Below are 22354 nucleotides of genomic sequence, written 5' to 3'. Positions count from 1 at the left end.
GGGCGTGGACAGTAGAGATTTCCCCCCAGTTTATCCTTGGGTTTTTCATCCCGCAAAGCAGGCAAACCGGCCTTGAGAACTCAACGCTACGGACATAGGATACACAGGGGCGTACGGTTGACTACCTTATCCTGTGAAAAAAGAGGGGAAAAGGAAGATGAGATGAGATGAAGAAATTTCTCTTGCAGTCCAACTTCGTCAATGATCAAGTCCGTTTTTACAGTATGTTTAACACAGTCAACTCCCTCATCGACTCATTCAGGGACGGGAAATCGAAACATTTGATATTATTTAGTATTCATGATGTTTCCTCTCTCTTAAACAGTTCACACTACATATAGGTCTTCTCTTCCAAGAAACAAACTGAATGGGCTTTTGCCAAGTCTAACAGTGTCCAGTGAGAACTTTTTGAATCTTTTTGGACATTTTCTTTCACTTTTCCAATCGAAATTTGAAACTAGCTCCAAACACTTTGCTATAAGTAAGTGTTTGGAGCGAGCTTTAGATTGCCCGGATGATATTCTAAACAACTCAATACTCCGTCAGTATGTTTTTTATTGCCCTCCTAATGACATTGCGGATTCCTGATAAAATACCGTCCGAGGTTGCTCATAAGTTAGATGTAAATGACTATGGACTAAGTTAGGATTAATCGAATGCAAAGAATCCGATCCATATCCCATTGATGTCTGAACAGTGGAATGTCCTAAATCGTCTTGATCGCAGTTTTCGTCAAACAACTTAATATCAAACCCGAGATTCGTACTGAACAAAGAACCCCCAAATAATTGTCCCCGTCTTTTGCGAACATCACCCTTATAACATTTCATGAAACTCATTTAAAATAATAGCCATTAAAAGACTATTTCTGAAACTCTGTGCTCCAACACGCAATTTCTGGAAAATGCCAAAATTTAAAAAAAAAAAAAAAAATCATTTATTTAACTCTGTTTAAATCGATTTATAAACTCCTGTCAATAATTCTTCATCGCTCAGGGTTTGTATCCTACAAAGATGCAAGAATTTTGACTTATAACTAGTCTCATAATTCTAAAACATCGAAAATCAGGCAAACCGATGAAGAATTTACGCAGTTATGAGAAGATCCAAGAAGAGAGGTTTGTCTTAGCTTCCTCGGCGTTAAGCTAACAAGAATCTTTCTCAGAAAATATTGTTGTTAGTTTTTATTTCATTGATCATCGTATCATTTCCCTCATTCCTTTTAATTTATGAACATAATTGTTGAATGTTTTTATTTAGTGGTGTGAAAATGCCAATCCTGATTTATGTGTCCGATTTTTCTACACGTCTTTGGCATGCTCTCTTTGACGGATTTCCCCAGATCGTCCCCCCCCCCTTCTCTAACATAACAAATACCATGCATAGAACTCAACAGCTATGTGCGTAAATTTAAAGAAGCAAGCGAAATAATACGATGTCCTGCTCAATGTAACCAAACCAAGGTCTCATCTCAAATCAACCATGGATATCATACATAAAAGACCTGCATATTAATGAATTAGGTTATGAGAGAAACTATACAGCATATTGCAACAATGAGCCACGCGTCTAACATCTCGTTACGAGATGTCAGACGCGTGATACATCAAATTCAACTTTAATTTGAATAATGACAGTTAATTCAGGAATCTGTCTGTGAATATATTTTTTTTTCTATTTTCATTTTAATCTGAAGATGTACACGGAAACGTTGTGGGAAACTAATTATTAAACAGTAATTTCCTAACAAAAAAGTTACACGTGGTACTCGTCAGACACAAAAGTATGATTTAATTTCAATGGCGTCTTCCTTTTGCATGGTTAGTTTCTTAGCTCTGATGTTGGCTGTTGATACAGACGAAATATTAGCTGGCAAGTCACGGTTTTTAAACTCGTTTTGTGACATTTGTGTAACTTTCAAGCATAATCTTCGCAGCTAGATATTCCGTTTCGAAACTATTCTCAGTATTTATTATATTGGACACTACGTTTTTCGGTTCTAGCTTACAGTATTTGGTTTTGTCGCTAAATGCATATGCATTCCTTGACTTAAGTGCATCGTAATGTGAATAAAGCATCGCTTATTTCGTACACACTGACTTTTTGATATTTGATTAACAAGGTCAAGTAGCAATCGTTTCCCCCCCCCCCCAGAGTATTTTTATCTTGCAAGGTAATTTCACCCACAAATGTAAAGTACTTTTAATTATGAAAGAGATTTTTGCACCATCTGATCTGAATCATCAGAAGCCGAACTTATAAACTAATACTGTCTGATCATCTGCGAATAACAATGTGCCTATTTTTGTTTGCCGGCTTACTTGTTCTGTCGTTTCTTGTACCTGCATTCAGTAAGCCTATGTCGTAGCATCCTTCTTCTTTCTTATTTTCTTTTTTTAAATAAAATTGGTAAAACGAGTGCTTTTTTTTCATGAATTAGTACTTTTACTGGTACTCAAAACTTTGTTAGATCATTTCAGGCTTTCTTCAAACAAAGACGTTTCTTAGTCTTTAGGCGGAGATTAATTTCATTGCCTGAAGTGACTTGAAAAAAAAAAATCCAAGTTTTTTCTCTGGAACAGGTTTCCGGATTATCTAATATTTAGCCCACTCATGGTAGATTAAATGTACGATATGCTTACTTTCTTAGGTAGGATTCTCGTAAAAGATGCATTAAGCCACTTCAAGACAGAATGTGTCTTAGATGGAATTTGAACCCACGTTTTTCCAAGTGAAGGTCAAATGCTTTATTCTCACGACCGTGTGGAGGCATTCTGTCTGGAAGTGACAGAGTGCATTTTTGTCTCAAAAAACTCTTGAATAAGAGCTTTTTAGTTAAAGGTGAATAAGGTGGTCTCATAAGGAGCTGTTAAGATTTTTTTTTACTTAGAAATCACCGTTTTTTTTTTGTTGTTTTTTTTTTTATCTCTGTCAGACAGGCAAGTTGGCCTTTAATAGATATAAATCACTCTTCCCCGTTAGCCTGTATTGAGTCTCGAAGTTACGAGTGTTCCATTTCTCTGGGGAAAAGCGGGGAAACCCGTAATTGCGAGAGACAACTCTGGCCTCTACATGAGATCAATTACCCGTCTTGAGTTGAAAAGTTGTTAAAATGCTCCTCTTTCTAATCATATTTCGTGGTGAGTACATCGCCAAAAAGTTCTGTGTGGTATGGGAGGTTCTGCGAATGAGTAAATGTATTGTATATGAGCGTGCATATTTTGGATGATACTCAGATCTCCAGGAAAGATCAGATTTAACAGTTTTGGTCTTTGACCGAAGTGTCCTGGCACAGACACCTCACTTCTGTATCCTCTTCTTCAAAAACTTTGGTATTCAGCAATATTCAGAATCTACAGATGGAAGCCGGAGGTTGCTCTTGTTGTCTTTGTTGCTCCTTCAGCCTTTCCAGAATGTCCCATATACATCGGACATGCTGTTGGTTAGGGGATATTTGTCTGACTTGAAAATATATTATAATCCACTCTCATTTTTTTTTTCTTCGGATGAATGAATAATGATGTGTTGTAAACATGGGAATATTATGCTTACTTAATGAAAAATTTATTACTATTAATTTAAATTTTACAAAAAAAAATCAGGAATAATATTCGTATCTTCTCTGATCATAAAAAAAAAAGCCTACATGCGTTCAGCACGTAGATTTACTGAACTGAGAGCGTGGTTAAAAGAAATAACTCGAATGAAAAAAGCGGCAATAATTTTATGATTTTGTAGACATTAATCGCAGATTACTCAGTGATTTCACAAGATGGTAATTGTCGCTTTCCGAAAAGAGATTAAATACCCATTATTTTTAAATAATGAATACTTAATAATAAAATATCCATTATTTAAATAATGTTGGATATTTATTATTTAAATAAATACAAATATTGTTTTTAACAGCGTTTCGATGAAGACCGAAAACTTTTATTTGCAGAAAGAACCTGAAAATGTTTCATCTTGGCTGTGCTAACTATTTTTTTATTTTTTTTTAAATCCGGATGGATTCTCATTTATTAGCCACTTAAGGCAAACAAAGTTTGAAGTATGAAACTAAAATGATTTCAGATGACGCAGTGTTCGCTTCATTAATACGAGTTACAATGTATTACAAATAAAACATTTTTGAAATGCTATCTGAAAGCCTTTCGTATTTCTTTTTTTTTTTTTAGAGAAAAAAAAATTGATATCTTTCATAATTAAAATATTTAGTTAAGAAGGATATCAAAATCTTTCCGAATGATCAAAAGTCAGAGAGTGTCAATGGTTTACTGCTAAAGTGAAATTTAAGTGATCGAAAAATGTGATAATGATGTTAAACATTTTAATTTTTTTGCAAATAAAAAAAAAGAAGTATATTTCAGAAAGTGGAAAAATATGCTTTTCAGTTGCTGGTTCGTCTACTCACCAAACATAAGTAAATTATTTTCACAGATATTTGTAATTCATCTGAATGAATTTTTTTTTTTCTTGTATAATAATTATATTGATTATGCCTTGTGGTCGGTAGATGGCGTAGTGTCGATAATAAATTATGCAGTATGTAAAATGGTGGATTAAGTAGAATAGAGTAGATGGTGGGTTGAGTAGTGTAGAGTGCCCTTCTGCGATGAGTCCTTAAATTAGTTGAAGGTGTCATATAATAATAATAATAATAATAATAATAATAATAGTTGTCGCGCATTCCTAAGTTCATATGTTCAACTTTTTTTCATATATAATTAGTTTTTCTTTTGAAATCTGCTCTACTTTTCATCCGCAAAGCTGCTAATCCTATTTTAAACAGGTAGTCAAATGTCCACAGTATTTATATTTTGCTTGAATAATGATTTATATACGAAATTCGGGGGATAGCTGACTAACTATTAATAATCACTACCTAAGCAGAATTATTTATTTATTTATTATGTGATTGTTAATTACAATATAAGGCATTGCTTTTCGATGTACAATGAAATACGAGTTTGTGTTATTTCTAATAAATGGTGCACTCGAGCTGCATCAAATGTGAATATTGCTCCAGTATGACATAATTTATGACTTCTGTCTTTCGGCGGCATATTTTTTCATTCTTTCACGCTCTGTATATATATATATATATATATATATATACAGGGTGTTCGGGATAAATTTGACATATTTATAATTAATTATATTTTTCCGTAAGTTACATGTATTAACACACACTTCTCTTCATTTAAAAGTTTGGACCCTTCTTCATTCACATACAAGATGTCAGAAAGGATGGATAGCTGGAACCCACCTGAATCATGGAAGAGAATAACTTGTATCATGATGATTCGTGCCCGCCATCCAAATAAGGATATTACGACTGCTGCCCAATGCTCCCTGAATACAGTAAAAACAATCAGGCATGAACTAGAGACTTGCAATGGTGACTACGAGGATGTAGCAAGAAGAAAGATCCCTAGCAGACGATCTGATTGCGTTCGTACAGCAGAATTCCTCGCAAATCTGCAGGAACAGGTGTTGAAGAACCCTGACATTGGAATTCGGGCTTTGTTCGTGGAGTTGCTAACTGTAGTCAAGCCCTGGATAACAAGGGTAGCCAATGGTAGGCCGTATGTATGGCAGCAGGATTCGGCCCCTTGCCACACCTCTGGGAAAAGTCAAAAATGGTTGTCTGAAAATTTCTACGACTTCACCAGTCCAAATGTTTGGCCTCCAAACTCCCCAGACCTTAACCCCATGGATTATTTTGTATGGGGCGCAGTTGAAAAAGACACCAATCGCACTTCCAGTAATACAAAAGCCCAGTTAATGGATAAAATTAAAACAGTTTTTGCGGCCCTTCCCAGGGAGACTGTAGCATCAGCTTGTTCGAGGTTCCGAAGCAGAATTGAAGCTGTGATCAATGCTAATGGTGGTTATTTTGAGTAAATCTTGTTGATAGTTTTGTAATTAACTCTGCCTGTAATGTTTTTTTGTCAATTCATTAAATTTAATAGATACAAAGAAGATTTTCTTTTTCCTTACGAAACTGTCAAATTTATCCCGAACACCCTGTATATATATATATATATATATATATATATATATATATATATATATATATATATATATATATATATATATATATATATATATATACAGATACTCTGTATATATATATATATATATATATATATACAGAGCGTGTTAAAGATACCAAGTAAGCAAACAGCAAACAGACAAATAAGTCAAGTTTGCGCCTGCACGTAGTGCAAGTCTGGGTGACCTGCACATAGTACAAGTCTTAGGGAACACGTGGTAAAGGTGAAATAAGCTCTGGTTACTATTCTTAATATTTACCCTTAATGCAAAGCCCATCTCCTTGAGGAGATGTATGATGCTATGCATTAAAGGCAAAGGGCCACTATCCAGACCGGTTTCGACCTTTATTGAGGTCTCATCAGTGGGAGACAGGCTTAGAAATACCAAGGTTTAAGTAATACAGAGATTAGTGATCAGAGCTTATTCCACCTTTACCACGAGTTGCCTAAGACTTGCACTACGTGCGGGGTCATCCAGACTTGCACTACGTGCGGGGTCACCCAGACTTGCACTACTTGCAGGCGCAAACTTGACTTATTTGTCTGTTTGCTTACTTGGGAAATGGAGTAAAACCAGGTTTAAAATAGCTTGGTATCATTAACACATATTATACCCAAGGTAAAAAACTTTCTACATCTATCTCTCATCCTGAGATTTTTATTAAATAAGGTCAAAGCACCTTTTGGTAACTTGCTTTGGTAAAATACTTATAAGCTCTGTATTACTTAAACCTTGGTGTTTCTAAGCCTGGCTCCCACTGATGAGGCCTCGATAAAGATCGAAATGCATTAAAGGCAAGGAGCCACTACCGACCTGGGTAGTGGCTCCTTGCCTTTAATGCATAGCATCATACATCTCCTCCAGCAGTTGTGCTTTGCATTAAGGGTAAATATTAAGAATAGTGATCAGAGCATATTCCATCTTTACCACGAGTTGCCTTTGACTTGCACTACGTACGGGTCACTCAGACTTGCACTACTTGCAGGCGCAAACTTGACTTACTTGTCTGTTTGTTTACTTGGTAACTGTATTAAAACCAGGTTTAAAATAGCTTGGTATCTTTAACGTATATTATACCCAAGGTAAAAAATTTTCTACACACACACATATATATTATATATATATATATTTTTTTTTTTTTTTTCATTTTCTTTTTTTGAAGACCGAGGTTAAGAGAATAAACGTGATTTATATGGCTAACAAAATATCGATATTGTAGTCATATTTGAAACAATGAGGAAATAATTAATGCATGCTATGTGTACAATATCCTATTGTTGAAAAGCGTGGAAGATTTAATCGTCGTTTGGTTTAATTTTTATAAAAATAATGCAGATTATATCGAACATTTCCATTATATTAAACTGCGCTCATTTTTGGTGTGTCGCTGATATCAGCTATGCATGCTCATTGCGGTATTATAATATTATTATATCTTCCGTCTGTCGATAGTTATGATTACGGTTGTGAATTGGTTGTTAAAAAACTCTCAACTATCATGCTGCTTATCTTTTCCAGGAAATTAACCATGCGATAATATCATAATGATTAATTTCGCTAATTATTTTATGTCATAGAGAGCAAACCAAATACAGAATCATTCTGCATTTATAAAATCTGTATTAAAATTCTTATTACTAAGAATGAGTACTTTTAGCATTCTTCTCAGTAGTAGTAAGAAGGTGTTCCGTTCCTCCATAGCTTACTCCAAGAATAAGAAGAGGAACTGTATATCCTTCTACAATGGAGGGATGTCGACATCGCAATTAGATTGCTCTTCGTGGCCTATAGAATACACTTGCGACGTCACTCAGTGGAATGAATTTCATGATGAGACTATTAGAGGACAGCTCGGGCCGAAATCAGTCGATTGTGGAAGAGTATAAGAGAGTGTCGTTATCCTCGAATGTTGTCGGCGATACTCATAATAAGTTCCCCTGTACGGAGAATCGATTCATGTCAGTGGTGCCATTACAGGAAGTATCGTGCTTTAAATAAATTCGAGGAAATGAATAAATAATAATGGCAAATTATGTTGTGCGGTGTCAGTTGATTTTATCCCAATTTTTAGGTGATGAAGAAAGGTCTACACGTGTGATTAGTGTGTTTTATATGAAAGGTAGTTTGTCTTCAAAAAAAGATTGCCAATTCATCTTACTCCGATGTCTCTTCTTAAATTCAAGTTGGGTGACTTTTATTCTCTGTATAACAAATATTATTGATCGGTTGAAAAAGTAAATTAGTTACAGTCGTATACTCCAGAGAAGGCAGCTCAAGTAATTTGTTTTTAGCCTCACAGGGAATATGTATGTGCTCGTGCAGAGATGAATGTTACATGCGCGCAAGAGGTGGGAGGGGGGGTGGAGTGTACACGCTCATCTACTCCACTTTTTCACAATAGTAAAGTGGACACTTGTCAGGTTGTTGAGTGCCAAATTGTGCAGCTTTCCTCATGCGTTGTTTGAGACTGTTGGTGACCTTTCCGTTGTTCATGACGCTGTACACAGTCCTGAAAATGAAAGACAAAACATGAGAAGAAGATCTGTGAAATTAGCATATCAACATATATTTCTGCAGTATTCGTTAGCAGCAATATCCAATAAATGAAGAAATAATAAGAAATCAAATATTTAATAAATTATATTAATTTATTAACTTATTAAGTATAGATTTTATAGATTTTTCCCCAAGCGGGAAACTAGGAGAAAACTAGGAGGGGAGAAATCCCCCCCCTTCCCAAGACGGAGGATGATTTTTCCCCTATACTTAATTGTATCGTAATACTGTAGCTTTCCCCTAAGAGGGGGGAACTACAATAAAAGTCAAATTAAATGAGACGAAGCCCCCCCCCTCCCCCAAGAGACATCCAATTCGCGTGTCCAAAGGTGCCATCTTAAGAATAAAAAACAGGAAATTGGTTTCGTTAGTTATTTTAAGAAAGAAATCAATATTTCATCTAGCCATATTTGCTTTAATTACTTTAACAATAAGAATGAATTGTCTTGACTAAAGTCTACAAATAACACAAGTGGTTCGCTTTGTGCGAGTAAATTTTGCCGAAAGGTTTCAACTCTGCAAAATTCCTTTACTGCTGAAATCTTTAGGTTTTATACTGTACTAATATTTTTGAACTTCTGTTTAAATAACTGTTTGGCACAGCAGAAGAATATAGGTGAAATAATTAAAAATAATTTCATTGGACGTATGGAGTGACCAACATTTTTAATTTTCAAGGAAATAGATTTGAAAAGGTAATTTTAGAAATCGGACTATGGATGAGCATGTGGACCAAACCCGATGGCATTTTAGAAACCTTCCAGATCAGTCAACAAATACCTTACTACCACTGTTCTGATAAGGGTAGGTGGAGGAAGCCACACAGTGGCTTCGATGAAACGATCACCAATGCATATGCCAAGTCTCTCCCGATTTCAGCTTACCTGAAACACGTATAATGAGTCAGGCAAAGAGGAAAAGATTACAGATGGGGAAAAAAAAAATAAAAAACACGAAAACTTCCAGATTCACTTTACAAATATGTACATAGTTTTGGTCCCTATAGGTCACATGCGAAAAACATTTTTTCCCCCATTTCTGTTTCTAATCTGCAAAACCACGTGTACTTTTACTAACACAAACTCAGATTTCTGCATTTTCATTCACTAGTCATCGGATTTTTCATATCGAAGCTGACATTTGTTCATATATTGACAGCCAATTTCTGCACTACCTAGAAACTTCTCAAATAATAAATCAATGATTGTATGGATTCCGTCATCTACTTTAGACAGATTCAATGGACAAGTTTGGGAAAAAAACTCAAGCGGCTGTTCTTGTCTTCTGACTTTTGCAACTGGATTGCTAGCTTTCTCTCAGAGAGAAAGACAGAAAGAGAAATAACAATTTCTTCCTTATCTTGAAAGCATTCAGCGCTTCAGACAATTCAAAATTTATTTCCTTGAGGTTAATCTAACTTCCGATTTCTCTTAGCATAATATATTACAAATATCGGTTCATAGTATAAAAAAACCTTGGTGTTTTTTTTTCTTTACTGAGCAACAGTTAAAATCTATGCAAATCAAAAACCTGTCCAACCATTTAATACTGTTCTCGCGCTCCTAAGAGCTCCCTGAAAGTACTCGATGAGTACAGAAAAGATCAAGTAGATCGGTCGATTAATGATTTTTCTCCCACCAATTGTATTCCACACAGACGTTCTTCTGCTACCTGCATTTTCTGTAGATATTTCCATAGTTACTATTAATTACAATAATAGACATAAGTAATTCTCTCTTTCTTTGAATCTTCTCAAGACACGATGAGCCGCTACTCATTAGCCCGTTTACAGTTCAACATCAAAAATTTTAGACAGAAATTTTCTTCCTCTTTGCTAATTTCTTTTACTGTTTTCTTCGGAACAGCCTCATTAAAGAGAACACGTCTTCAAAGCCAATCTTAACAAGTTTATTCTTTCTCTTCTGTTTTTCTGTCCATACAGTGCTAGTTGTACCATAGGGTGAATAACCTCTGTTACTGTGCGTTTTATCGTAATAAATTACTTGGTGTATATCGGTGAGAAAGAGAGAGAATTTCGCCGGGACTAATGTTAATGATGATTTTTTGTATGTAGTTCCCACCTATAGTACATTCGTACTTTGGGTGGGCTAAGGATTGATTTTTTTATTTTTTTTATTACTTTTATTTTTGGTATTTTAACATAGTCCGGCAACTCTGCTTTAGAAACTAAAGATGGAACTCTTTCAAGCCACTTCAGGCCTCCAATAAGCAAGGATTCCTTGTAGTGCTCAATGCTGCTTTAAGGTTTCATCTCTCGAAGTGTGATCGAATAAACGACGTTTCTGTTTTCTCCAGACATGTGTTTTAGTTCTAAAGTGCTTCCTTTAGAACCAAAATGTTCCTAAAGTGCCTCTGGTTTATCGCTGTGTTCTGAGAATCCTGTGGTAACGAACCCTTTGTAGCGATGTCCTTCTGTTGTTCAACCCCTATTCACTGCATAATTCTGTTTAGAGCGTACGGTAGTAAAGTCTCCGTAGCGCAGTCGGTATAGACGAAGCCCTTTGCTCGGAAAGACCTGGGTTCGATACCCGTCCATGACGTGAGGAACCTTTGTGTGGTTTCTTTCGAACTACAGGTGAGTTAGCCGGTCTCATATGGAGATAGAGGGGTTTTTTCGTCCCTCAGAACAGGCAAACCGGCCTGTGAACACACACACACACACACACACGCACGGATCTACAGTCAAAAATGCATGCTTCAATCCCCCATTGGAGCTCAACCGGTCCTAAGGATGAGGAAAATTGGGAGAATCCACACTACAATACTGTATAGTGCATAGGGATATGTATACGTCTGGATAATGCTTCACGTTCAGTTTAGTTAAATCTATCTGTACGAATTAGCATGCAGTTGTCTTTAATGATAATTTATATAAATGGTTTGGACAGTTATTGTAAAATGAACGGCGATGTACGCTTTTAGGTATGTTAATAGAGACAATGGTCAAGTATTCATTTTAATGATTGCATAAGCTATTTATGGAAATAAGCAAAATACGTGTTGTCCTGTTTTTCTTTAGATATTTTTCTTTTCGCAAATTTCTTTAGATATTTGATTCCTTATACTAATAAATATTACTATTCGGTAACTGTAAATTCCAATGTCGAAAAATATTAACGTTCCCGTTTCCAGTAAATACACTGCTTCAAATTCTTTGAGTCGTTTCATGTTATTTTAAAATCCGTTTGTTTTTGTTGTTCGTAATAGTTATAAAAAGGTCGTACATGATTTAATGTCTACATTTGATATATTGCGTTAAGCCTTCCCGAAGTTTTTATTTTTCACTATTAAATATTAGCATACAAAATAGCTTTGACACCTTATATGATATTGCGTCAATAATTGGAGTGTCAGTGACTGCCCATCATTGTTGCGTGGAAGAACAATGCATTATTTGGTATTTAGTAGTCTAAATATGACCGCAGCTACAAATCAGAGTAATATTATTAGCATTTAATGACATATTGAGGCTACAGTAATTTAAAATGCAGTCTAATAATGTTGCACTAATATTTCCATGAAGAATATGAAAATTGACACGATACTTATCGCGTAAAGAGGTTTCAAACTATGATTTATGACGTCAGATGTAACAATATTTCATACGGGAGGCCGTCGGAGGATACTTTGTGCCAAGTATGATAAATGAACTGTCATAATATGTTAAATTTCTGCATACTTAAGCGTATAAAATACAGTAAGAAGCGTTGTTTATGATCTGTGTAATTCATGTATTATCCTATAAGCCGTAAACTAATTATAACTATTAACCATATCTTTACATATTTTGATTTGCAGAAACCTTCTTATCATAATTTCCTGTAGAATGAATTGCGCAGTATATTATCATAGTTCAATGCAAATTTCACTCGTTTGCTATCTGGAGTTTTCTTCCAGAAGTTATTTACTACGTTTCTAATTTGATTATTATTTTTTTTTTTTTTTTTTTGCTTTCAGACTGAAAATAGGGTTTTTCTTTCTACAAAAGAAAAAAACACGCTGTTTTCTTTCTACAAAGGGAAAAAAACGAGTTTTTCATTATATTAAAAAAACAACAACAGATTTTTCTCTTTGCAAAAAAAAAACATAGTTTGTCTTTCTGCAAAGAACGGTCTTTTTCTTGTTGCAAACCGATCAGAACATACATCCCCTTACTAGTCTTAGCTGTTTACTTTCTTCGTTCATAATGCAAAATACGTCTTGGTTGTAATTCTACCCAGCCCCAATTTATCTTTTTTCCACCGTCTCTTCGTTTTAATCATGCTCGTTCTGTTACCTTTCTTCCCTTCATTGAATCCGTGCTTAAAGAATATAAGTTATTTTATATTTTTTCAGTACTGAGAGTGAAAAGTTATTTTTCTTTTTTCCTGTCTTATTGCTGATTTTGATATCAGATTTGTTACAATATCAATTTGGTTAATGAGTCTTGAAGGTTTTATTTAAATGGATGAGAGCCTTTGCATATATTTGTTTAAATTTCCTTAAGAATGGTGCTTTTACAGATAGCAAATAAAAATGGAATTAGTGTGCAACTTTACTTTTATATATGACTTAACATCAAATCGCATCACCTGCCTTATGCATCCTTCAGTTTTAACTGCTGACTTCTTACTTAACTATCATTTATAGTAAAATGTGTACTTTTAAGTTATACTTAGAACAGCAGGCTGCTTACCAAATAGTCTTTTCTCAAGGTTTTTTTTATTCCTGATGAATTTTTATTATTAACTGATAGCATATTGTTCGTTAACAGAACATTTAAAGATGTTAAATTCCCTCTCTTAGAAAAATCAGGTCCCATGGACTCGTCTGTCAATGCACTGTCAGTAAATGAAAAAAAAAAAAGATTTGCGAGTAATCCCTGATATTAATTCTAAGTTATTCTTAGAATTAATATCAGTCAAAAACTTCTTATGATACCATCAGTTAACACATCCTGAACTGAAAGTTTATAAAGGTAGTTCTTTCCACTCAAAGGGCATTATCGATAGAGACTGAGAGAATCTTAGAGTTAAAGATGCATCACTATTCGTTTATAGTACCAAAAAAAAAAAAAAAAAAAACATATTTCAAATTTTGAACGAATTTCCCCTTCAAAAGACGATTTGTCTTTTGACCGTGAATTTGTAAGCTGCATAAGCGACATTTATTTACCGAAATGTGGACTCGCTATACGTTTTAAAGCACGACCAAGTGGAACCTGTAATTAAAGAATGAGCATTCAATGAAGAGCACTTTTAGGAAGAACGAATGCATGATAAATGGGAAACCGCCCACACTCGGGACAGAGGGAAGAATGTAGGTTGGGTTCGATGATAAATGATGACTTAGAGAGGAAGTCATGGAAACGAGGTGAGACAGTAAAAGCCTTACAAGAAAAGCCACATATAAGAAAAAAAAAAAAAAAAACTTTAATTTCGCGGAGTTTTAGTTTGTTTCACGTATGCCCATCTAGTGACGATTGTCAGCGTGAATCTAATCGAAACACCGTTGCAAGCACGAATAAGGAGATCAATTTCGTTTACGACTTCGGAGACTTCCAAAATAATTAAGGCGAAATGATACGAGACGGAATAGCAACGGACATAAAAGAATCGCAAGGGTCATGCAATTGAAAAAAACCTCCTGGGAGACATTCATTTACAACCACGACTTCCGGAATTATAAAAAAAAAAATGATGTGATCCCTAGCGAGGAAAAAATAAAGGACGTACATTAAAATGGGTGTAGTCGATGTCGGTTCACCATTGCCGGGTAAAAGAAGAAGAAAAAAAAATAAATGTTACTTACATGGCCGTGACCTCGTGCTCCACTTGAGACATTTCTTCGTTCCGGCCAGCGAATTCGCACGCGAGGCGTTCCAGACAGTGATTGTCACTCTCCGTGAAGCCGCTGCACTGTAAATACGACATCATTATGTCGTCCCCGGAAATCTCTCCACCCGCTTCGGACAGGTACTTCTGTAGCACGTCTAACTTCTGCAGGTGCAGCTTCATGTCCATGCTGGACGGATAGTAGGAATTCAGATCGTACAGAATGCTTCTTCGCTTCCGACCGAAACCTCCGAAGATGGTGGAGAACGGGGACATGTAAGGAGAAAACAGAAAGGAGGCCAGGATTGGACCGATTATAGCTAAAGCAGCCAGCGGTGCGTTAATAGCCAAGAGCGCTTTAATGGTGCCGCTGTTTTTGACGGGGGAAACTTTCGAAGATGGCGCTGGAGCCGGTGCTGGAGGTGGCGGCGGTGGTGGTGCGGGAGCAGGAGGCACCGGAATCACCTTCCACTTATCTGGAGTGACACCACCACCACCACCACCATCTTCCCAGGCAAGGAAGCCAGGATAAGGCCCATAGGGTCCGTACGGGCCGTAGCCTCGTCCACTTGCGGAAGGTAGGTCATTGCTGAAGTTCAGAGTGGCAGCCACTACAGACTCACCGAGTCTTTCTTCTGGAATATCTGCGGGATATAAGGATAATTATGAACCCATCGATGCTTCACTGCAATATATCGAAAGCATTAAATGAGAAGTCCGTATAAAAATATGCATATTTGATAGTCTGAGATAAATATTTCAAGTTATGCGTAATTATAAAATATTTTATCTAATGTATAATATTTAATCCACTAATAACAGTACTAATTGTATTAAGAATAAACAGTTTATCGAATAAATAATCTTCTTTCCTCTCACAAACATCTGGTTAGGCACCTGTTTCTGCCCGGAAAGCAGGTTATTGTTCTTAAGTTTCTATTATCAATCATTGAAAACTCAGATTTTGCTGTCATTAACATTTACAACAATTGATAAGAATGGAAAAAATTTTTCATTCTTGTAACGCACTTGGCAAGCAGTACAACACATGGAGTACCTGTTTTTGAATATATAAAGAGAAATAATAAAAAAAAACAACAAAAAAAAACACCAGCAACAGAAAGAAAACGATTTCTTTTAGTGGGTTAGTTACCATGCCGAAAACCCAATAATGCGGGGTTCCTAAGAAAACATGAAAGAGCTTATATTAAACTCGCAAGAAATTCAATGAAACCTTGTTGCGAGTTGCCGAAAATAATAATTATTTTCCATTGCTTTTTTTTTTTTTTTTTTCATTTTAGTAAAGATAGTTACCGTTACATTGGGAGGATTTTGTTATCACTAGAAAAAGAACGGTTCAGTATTAAAAAAAAATAACAATAAAATGAAAACGAATTGTAGTTGTATCGCAATTCATTTCCACCACAGTTTTCCAAAATTATGTTGGAATATGATTTTAATCGAAGGATGACAAGTGCTCTTTGATTAGGGAGAAAATATTTTCTGGACTTACGGTGGTGATCATATTATTAGAGCCACCTCCATAAATTACAGTAACAATTTTACACTTCAACCAAAAGGAAAACCTGGTTACACGGAGTTCTTTATATTTTTTTAATTACATAATTAGGTTTACTCATTTTAAATATACAGTTGACAATAACTCACAATAATTTAGATTCTCAGCCACTGCTTGACAGCCATCGTATTTAGTTGCGTTTGTTTATAAGTTATCGAGTTTATTCAAGCGTTTTAATTACTTTTGGAGTATTCTTATAATATTTTGACGGTAAATAGTTGATTTCAAGATTTGTATGTGGTTTATAAGTGTTGTATTATGTTATTTTATGATTTTTTTTCATTCTTTTCTTGACAGAGTGTATTTTTACCATGAGCAAGGCCAAAGATCTTTCTCCAATCAAAAAATTCCTTTGAGAATGTTCCGTAATGACGGAACATTCTCAAAGGAAGATGGCATCCGTTGCTAATGTTTCATAGGCATCGATGGGCCGAATAATAATAATAATAATAATAATAAATTGACGCAAATATTGAATTGGCACCAAAGCGTTTGAAGACATGTTGCCGAAACAAAATTTCCACTCCACGGGACAAAAGAAAAATTAGAGATATTTGCGTGGAAAACAGGAAGACACCTCGGAGGGTTCTTACCAAAATGATGCAGGATGCTGGCATTAAGATATTTTCAATGACAGCTCGTCGACGCATCCAAGACTTGGGCTTGAACAGTGAAGCAGGATCAATGCATCAAGGTACTGGAGACCAAGATGCTACTCCAGGTATAGGAGTGGTTTTCGAATAACGATTTCACATTCATGCATGATTCTGCTCCTTGCCATAAGACAAAAAAAAAAAAAAAAGTAACAAAATTAGCGAATTAAAAAAAATATCAAGGTTTTTGACTGGCCTGGAAATTCACCGGACCTCAACTCCATCTAGAACCTTTGGGAACTGATGAAGCGGAAAATTTCCAAGGAACTTGTCACCAACAAACGCCAATTAATAGAGCGTTTGATTGATGTGCGGCACAAGAATGAATCAATAAAATTAAACTGCGCCAAATGCATAGAAAGTATGTCCAAAAGAATCGAAGGAGTAAATGCAGCAAAAAGGTGGCGTTATCAAATATTGAGCTCATAATTATTTCTATATACATTTTTCTTTAATTATATAAGCATACTTTACTTTTTTAAATATATCATTAGAGGATTAATTTTAATAAAATCAAATTGATGTAAAAACATTGACAGTGTGTTTTTATTTCTAACGAAACTCACAGAATACCTTTTTTGCACTGTGGCTCTAATAATTTGATCACCCACTGTAGTTGAAGCTTATTTAGTTAATATCGCAGAGAATTTCTCTCTGAAACTAGTTTTTTTTTTCTCTCTTTTTTTTTTTTAACCATACGTTTAACTCGAATGCTAGGAATATGTTTTCCGGTATTTTTCCACAAAAAATATCACATAATAATAAACTAAAAAAAACAGAAAATAAGTTGTAACAATTGACAACTGTAGTGAACCATTTGAACAGATTAAACAATGGAGAGCGTGCATGCGCTATTACGCTGGCTGCTGGTTCGTCGGTTGCTGTCTACTACTGGCAGATTACGAGCGTCTCGTGAACTAATGAAGACAAAACGTTATGTAAAATCATGTAGATGTTTCGTCATTTCAGAGCTGATTCTTTGAACGCTCGTAAGAAAAAAACGGTAATATGTGTTCAGCATTTTTATTTGTTGCCATGCTACTTGATGTTTTGTTTCCGTTGTATGTGCTGCCAGCCCTGATTTGTGTCTTCTTTCGTTCTCAACGTGTTTGAAATGTTCTGGTCGGCATACCTCTCCAGATCTGCCTGCCTGTCCTATGCAGTGTAAACCATAACCACAATTACTTGACCAAAGTATCTAATCACTCTAGTACGCTCTCTATATGTTTGAACATTATGAACTAGAAAATAGTTTGGATGAAGAGTTTTTCCGCAGTTCCACTGCCTTAGCAAATTCGACGATGTTATAAGCACTTGTCATAATTTCATATGGCGATTTAATAGGAGTTAACAGCATACAGTTTTGATTGCTATGACTGTTAAGCGCATGTTAACATACCTGTTTTTTTTTTTTTTTTTTTTGGGGGGGGGGGGTTGGGGGGGGAGAACAACGTGTCCAGAAGAATAAAAAAAAAAAACTGTCCCGTTTTTAACTAATTCCTCTTCTATAAGTTGAAGAGACTAAATAAAGTTCCACTGCTTTAGATGGGATTCAATCCTGGCTTTTAGCTCAGGAGTCGCTTTTTTCAACTGCGCCACTGAAGACGCAGAAAAACATTTGGTTCGACTCTTTTTTCCATATGTATAGGATTTAATAAGCGCAATCAGCAGAAACTTGACAATAATAATTTTTCAGATATTTTAGGTATGCACCAGTATATTTTTATTGCCTTTCAGCACTCTTATCTGAAATGCGTCGTTCTTTAATTTTAATTTCTATATATTTGAGTAGTTGTTTCAAACTAAAATTTTGAAGGAAGTCTGGCCCTTGCAGGCTCTTTTTATGAGCGCTTTTTAAATTTCATTCATACGTTCAAAAACTGCTTTATTATGACTGAAAAGAGAAGCTGGCTGGGCAAAATAAAGTTTCCAGTGTATCCTCTCTCTGTGATCTACTGAGACGAAAAATAAATAATTAAGTCCAGAAACTATTTATATATTTACGGATAGCCTACCTGATTTCGAATATCCTCTTACAGCAGTGATCATCAGAACCATCATTATTATCAGCGCCATCACACTATTCACTTGCGATTTGGGCAAGCACATTGAATCTGGCATATTGTCTGCGTTTAAAATCTAGCACGAGAAAAAGTATTACATATTAGAAAACAACGTATTAGTTTTCCTTATGTTATCAATTTTGAATTTATTTCAGTTCAAAACGATTTCCTTCTTTGCATATAGTACGTTTAGTAATTAGTCATGAGGAGCAACGGCAACCTGATTTCCTATCAAGAATCTTAATAATTAGCTTAGGTTGGGTTATTTGGAATTACGCGAGCAACACGAGGCCATTAGAACATATCCAATTATATCTGTAATTGGATATGTTCTAATGGCCGATTTCAAGCAAATCGGCCAGAGAACATTCCTGAAATGAGCTTCTTTCAATGCCACGTCATTTATTGATCAGCTAATACACCTATTTGCAGATACAATGTTCTATGAAGTCTGCGTGATTGGCAGACTGGATAGCGTATCCGTTTCTCTTCTCGATAGGCTGTGGGTTCGAATCTCACCGTGGGTAATATTTCTGATTATCTTTAAGTGGAAGAAGACGAATATGACTGCTCAGTATAAGAGGGTTTCGTGCTGCAAACTTTAACAAACACTACTTCATGCCTGCTCAACGCAACATGAATAAAGTTTGGAATGTTTTAATGAATCTAAAAATATCGTGTTTCTACATTTTTGCTCATGTGATTGGTAGTTTTTTTTTTCTTTTTTTCGGATACATCCTTCTTGTCTCCCTTCACACCCTAAGTTTATCATGACACGATTCAGTCATTTCTCACTTGAAATCCGGAATACTCGAATGCTACAGAAATCTTACTTGCTGCAGGATATAATTGCATGTAGCGATGTATTTGTTGATTGTTTGTAGAAGCAATGACAAAAAGAAAACAAAAAAAAAAGCATTGAAAATATTTTCTTAGTTGTTGGTAAATAGCAGGTGTCGCCAACAGAAGCTTCAGTTGATTCTGCTCATAAGAAACGCTGTTATTTGAAGTGACACACGCACGCACGCACGAGGTGAATAACGCTCTCGTTTAGGATCAACAGAACTAAATGTAGATTTTAATGGAGTTAGAAGCAACACTATCCTTTTCTTACCCTAATGGAATTTTATTTGATTTCTTTAGTATACGAACAAGTAGGGATGATCTCTCTCTCTCTCTCGTTCTGTTTTATTGATTTCTTTAGGAATCAATGAAACAGTATCCTCCTCTCGCCTTTAGGCGAGACGAGGATACCTCCCTATATTGCAGTTGGATAAGCCGAAGGTTCTGCTGAATGTTGAAGTGGACTCAAACACTGTAATATATTTATACCACTTGAGAATAATCGAAATGGTCAGGTCTCGTTTCATCGCACCGACTTAGTGAGGATTTGCTTTCTTCTTTTTCTAAGCAAGCGTTTCGATGCCCGAAACAACTTGAATGGCAAATTAAATGTTGTCTCCCAACACTATGTAATCAATTAAATTGCAAACAGCTTTACAGTATAGCGATCATATTATCCGCCTGGTTTGTTTTGCGTTTTGAAGTCATTAATTATTTAAAATTAGTTAAAATAATTAAATCGATGAGATTTTCTAGACATGTTGAACTTTAACTGTGGACATTTTGTTTGTGTACCACGAAATATACGAGGGCCTTCCCAAAATATACTGAGAAGTGTCCACCCTTTCGGTAGACTTTCCTCACTTTCGACGTTACGTTTCACAGTTCTCTGAATTACAGTACTGAAACAGGTGCAGAATAAAGAGATTCTATTTCATCAATTTATAAAAGGAGATCTCACTATATTGAGGTACGCTCAATATGGTAACGGCTAATTTAATTTGGCTGCACAAAATGGCAAACTATCGGCGAATGAAAGCTATTTAGACGAGAGTTGTCTATGCATCGGTGCTGAGGTGTGTGTGTGTGCAAAGGACGCAAATCTCAGTGCTCTAGTCTGAGACATGACTGGTGTAATAATGTATTTCTTACCTGCAGGCCCTGCCGTAACGAGGACGTGGCGAAAGAGGCCCCGCCACGGGCACAACTAGGTTTGGGGGCGTAAAACGTAAAAAATAAAAATAAATAAATAGATATAAAAGTCCGCTATGTCATGTTGTTTTTTTTAATTTCTGCAGTTACTCTACTTTAGACACACAAATTCTGCAAGTCATCTTGATGGGGTTAATAGTAAGTATTTAACATATTGCATTTAATAAAATTTAACTTGTTACATTTAAATTTTTCAAACTTTTTGTTATTTTTGGGTTGGGGGGGGCGGATTAGACACTTGCCACAGGCGCTTCATACCCTCGTTACTGTACTGCCTGCAGATACCACTATTACTGTGCGACCACAGATGCGAGACCCCTCGACACTTCTGCGCATGTCAGAAGAAGGAGAATCCATTTCGATAATAGGGTAATCAATGCGTTTCGTAGGATGAGTGTTTATTATCATACGTCGGAAAATTAGCTTTTCTTTTATGAAATTTCTAGTTTTTAAAGTGGTAACTATTTTGCTTGTACAAAACTTGGAAAGTTTTACGTATAAAGCACGTGATTTCGCATGTTGGTAACGAATTCGTTCATCGCCTTATTCCTTTCTCCTCTTCAACATGAATTGACTCTTCTTGGCAAGCTGCTAGCCAGGGTTCTGGCATCCGTAGTCGGATAGTAACTCTGAATATCACTTCAGAATGCTTCAAAATATGATGAGACAAATTTAAGGGGTTCATCCTAACATGACATCCTCCGTCTCCTTTTTTTTTTTTTTTTTCAACACCGCAGTGCGCGGTTTCTAGAACAACTGTAGTACAATGCTTGGCTACACTATCTTGAATCTACCATACTATAGTCTAGACTTAGCACCATCTGACTCTTCCCTAAATTGAGGTGAACGTTGTGAGAACATACTCATTCTTAGATGAAATCAAGAGAGAAGTAATTAAGAAGAACAGTTCTATCATGACAAACTCAGAAACCTCATAAACGTTGGCGAAAGTCGGTACCATAAAGGTGATTATACATCAAAGTAATTGTGAAAAATTGTGGAATTCAGTTATAAATTTCAACAGAAAATCCCATTTACTTTCAATTGAGAAAATATACTTTATTACTGAACAATATATATATATATATATATATATATATATATATATATATATATATATATATATATATATATTAGGGTTACCAAGTAATTTTATAAGCTTGGTTATTTAACTCCTAATCCCAAGTATGCAAACAATTAATTTTTTCGCCTGAAACGTAACTCAAGTCTAAAGGTGGTACACCAGGGCAACTCGTTGTAAAGGTGGGTAAAGCTCTGATCACTATTCTTAGTATTTTCCCATAATGTAAAGCACATCTCACTAAAAGATGTATACTGCAATACATTAAATGGGTTGGTTATTAAAAATAAAAACACCTTGCAGCAACTTTTATAAGTTTAGTTGATAAGGCTGCGTATTACTAAAACCTTGGTGTTTAGGGTCTAGCTACTCACTGAGGAGACCTCAAAAAAAAAAAGGTTGAAACCGGTCTGGGTAGTGACCCCACCCATAATGTATTGCAGTATACATCTTTTAGTGAGATGTGCTTTACA

General features: G+C 35.5%; 1 protein-coding gene across 1 annotated transcript; it reads right to left on the bottom strand.

Moving 5' to 3' along the window:
* Window positions 1-8289: 8289 nt before the first annotated feature.
* On the bottom strand, window positions 8290-18795 carry LOC150105450 (uncharacterized). The gene is made up of 3 exons (XM_090394824.1): window positions 18698-18795; window positions 14428-15094; window positions 8290-8569 (listed from the first exon to the last, which is right to left on the bottom strand). The coding sequence occupies exons 1-3, from the start codon at window positions 18789-18791 to the stop codon at window positions 8440-8442; spliced, it is 891 nt and encodes a 296-aa protein (XP_090250950.1). The 5' UTR covers window positions 18792-18795; the 3' UTR covers window positions 8290-8439.
* Between the last annotated feature and the right edge of the window lie 3559 nt (window positions 18796-22354).

The sequence above is a fragment of the Typopeltis vanoorti genome, chromosome 6 (genome assembly GCF_054136105.1).
Source record: "Typopeltis vanoorti isolate ZY-2024b chromosome 6, IOZ_Tvanoo_1.0, whole genome shotgun sequence".
Taxonomy (NCBI): domain Eukaryota; kingdom Metazoa; phylum Arthropoda; class Arachnida; order Uropygi; family Thelyphonidae; genus Typopeltis; species Typopeltis vanoorti.
This window is presented reverse-complemented; position numbering and strand designations above follow the sequence as displayed.

What these genes read in the sequence shown, in the direction of transcription:
- LOC150105450 (XM_090394824.1), bottom strand. Translation starts at nt 18,791, where the DNA reads ATGTGCTTGCCCAAATCGCAAGTGAATAGTGTGATGGCGCTGATAATA. An exon ending in AAGAGGATATTCGAAATCAG is followed by an intron (nt 15,095 to 18,697) that starts GTAGGCTATCCG and finishes TATATCCCGCAG; the next exon opens with ATATTCCAGAAGAAAGACTC. An exon ending in GAGCACGAGGTCACGGCCAT is followed by an intron (nt 8,570 to 14,427) that starts GTAAGTAACATT and finishes TTTCATTTTCAG; the next exon opens with GACTGTGTACAGCGTCATGA.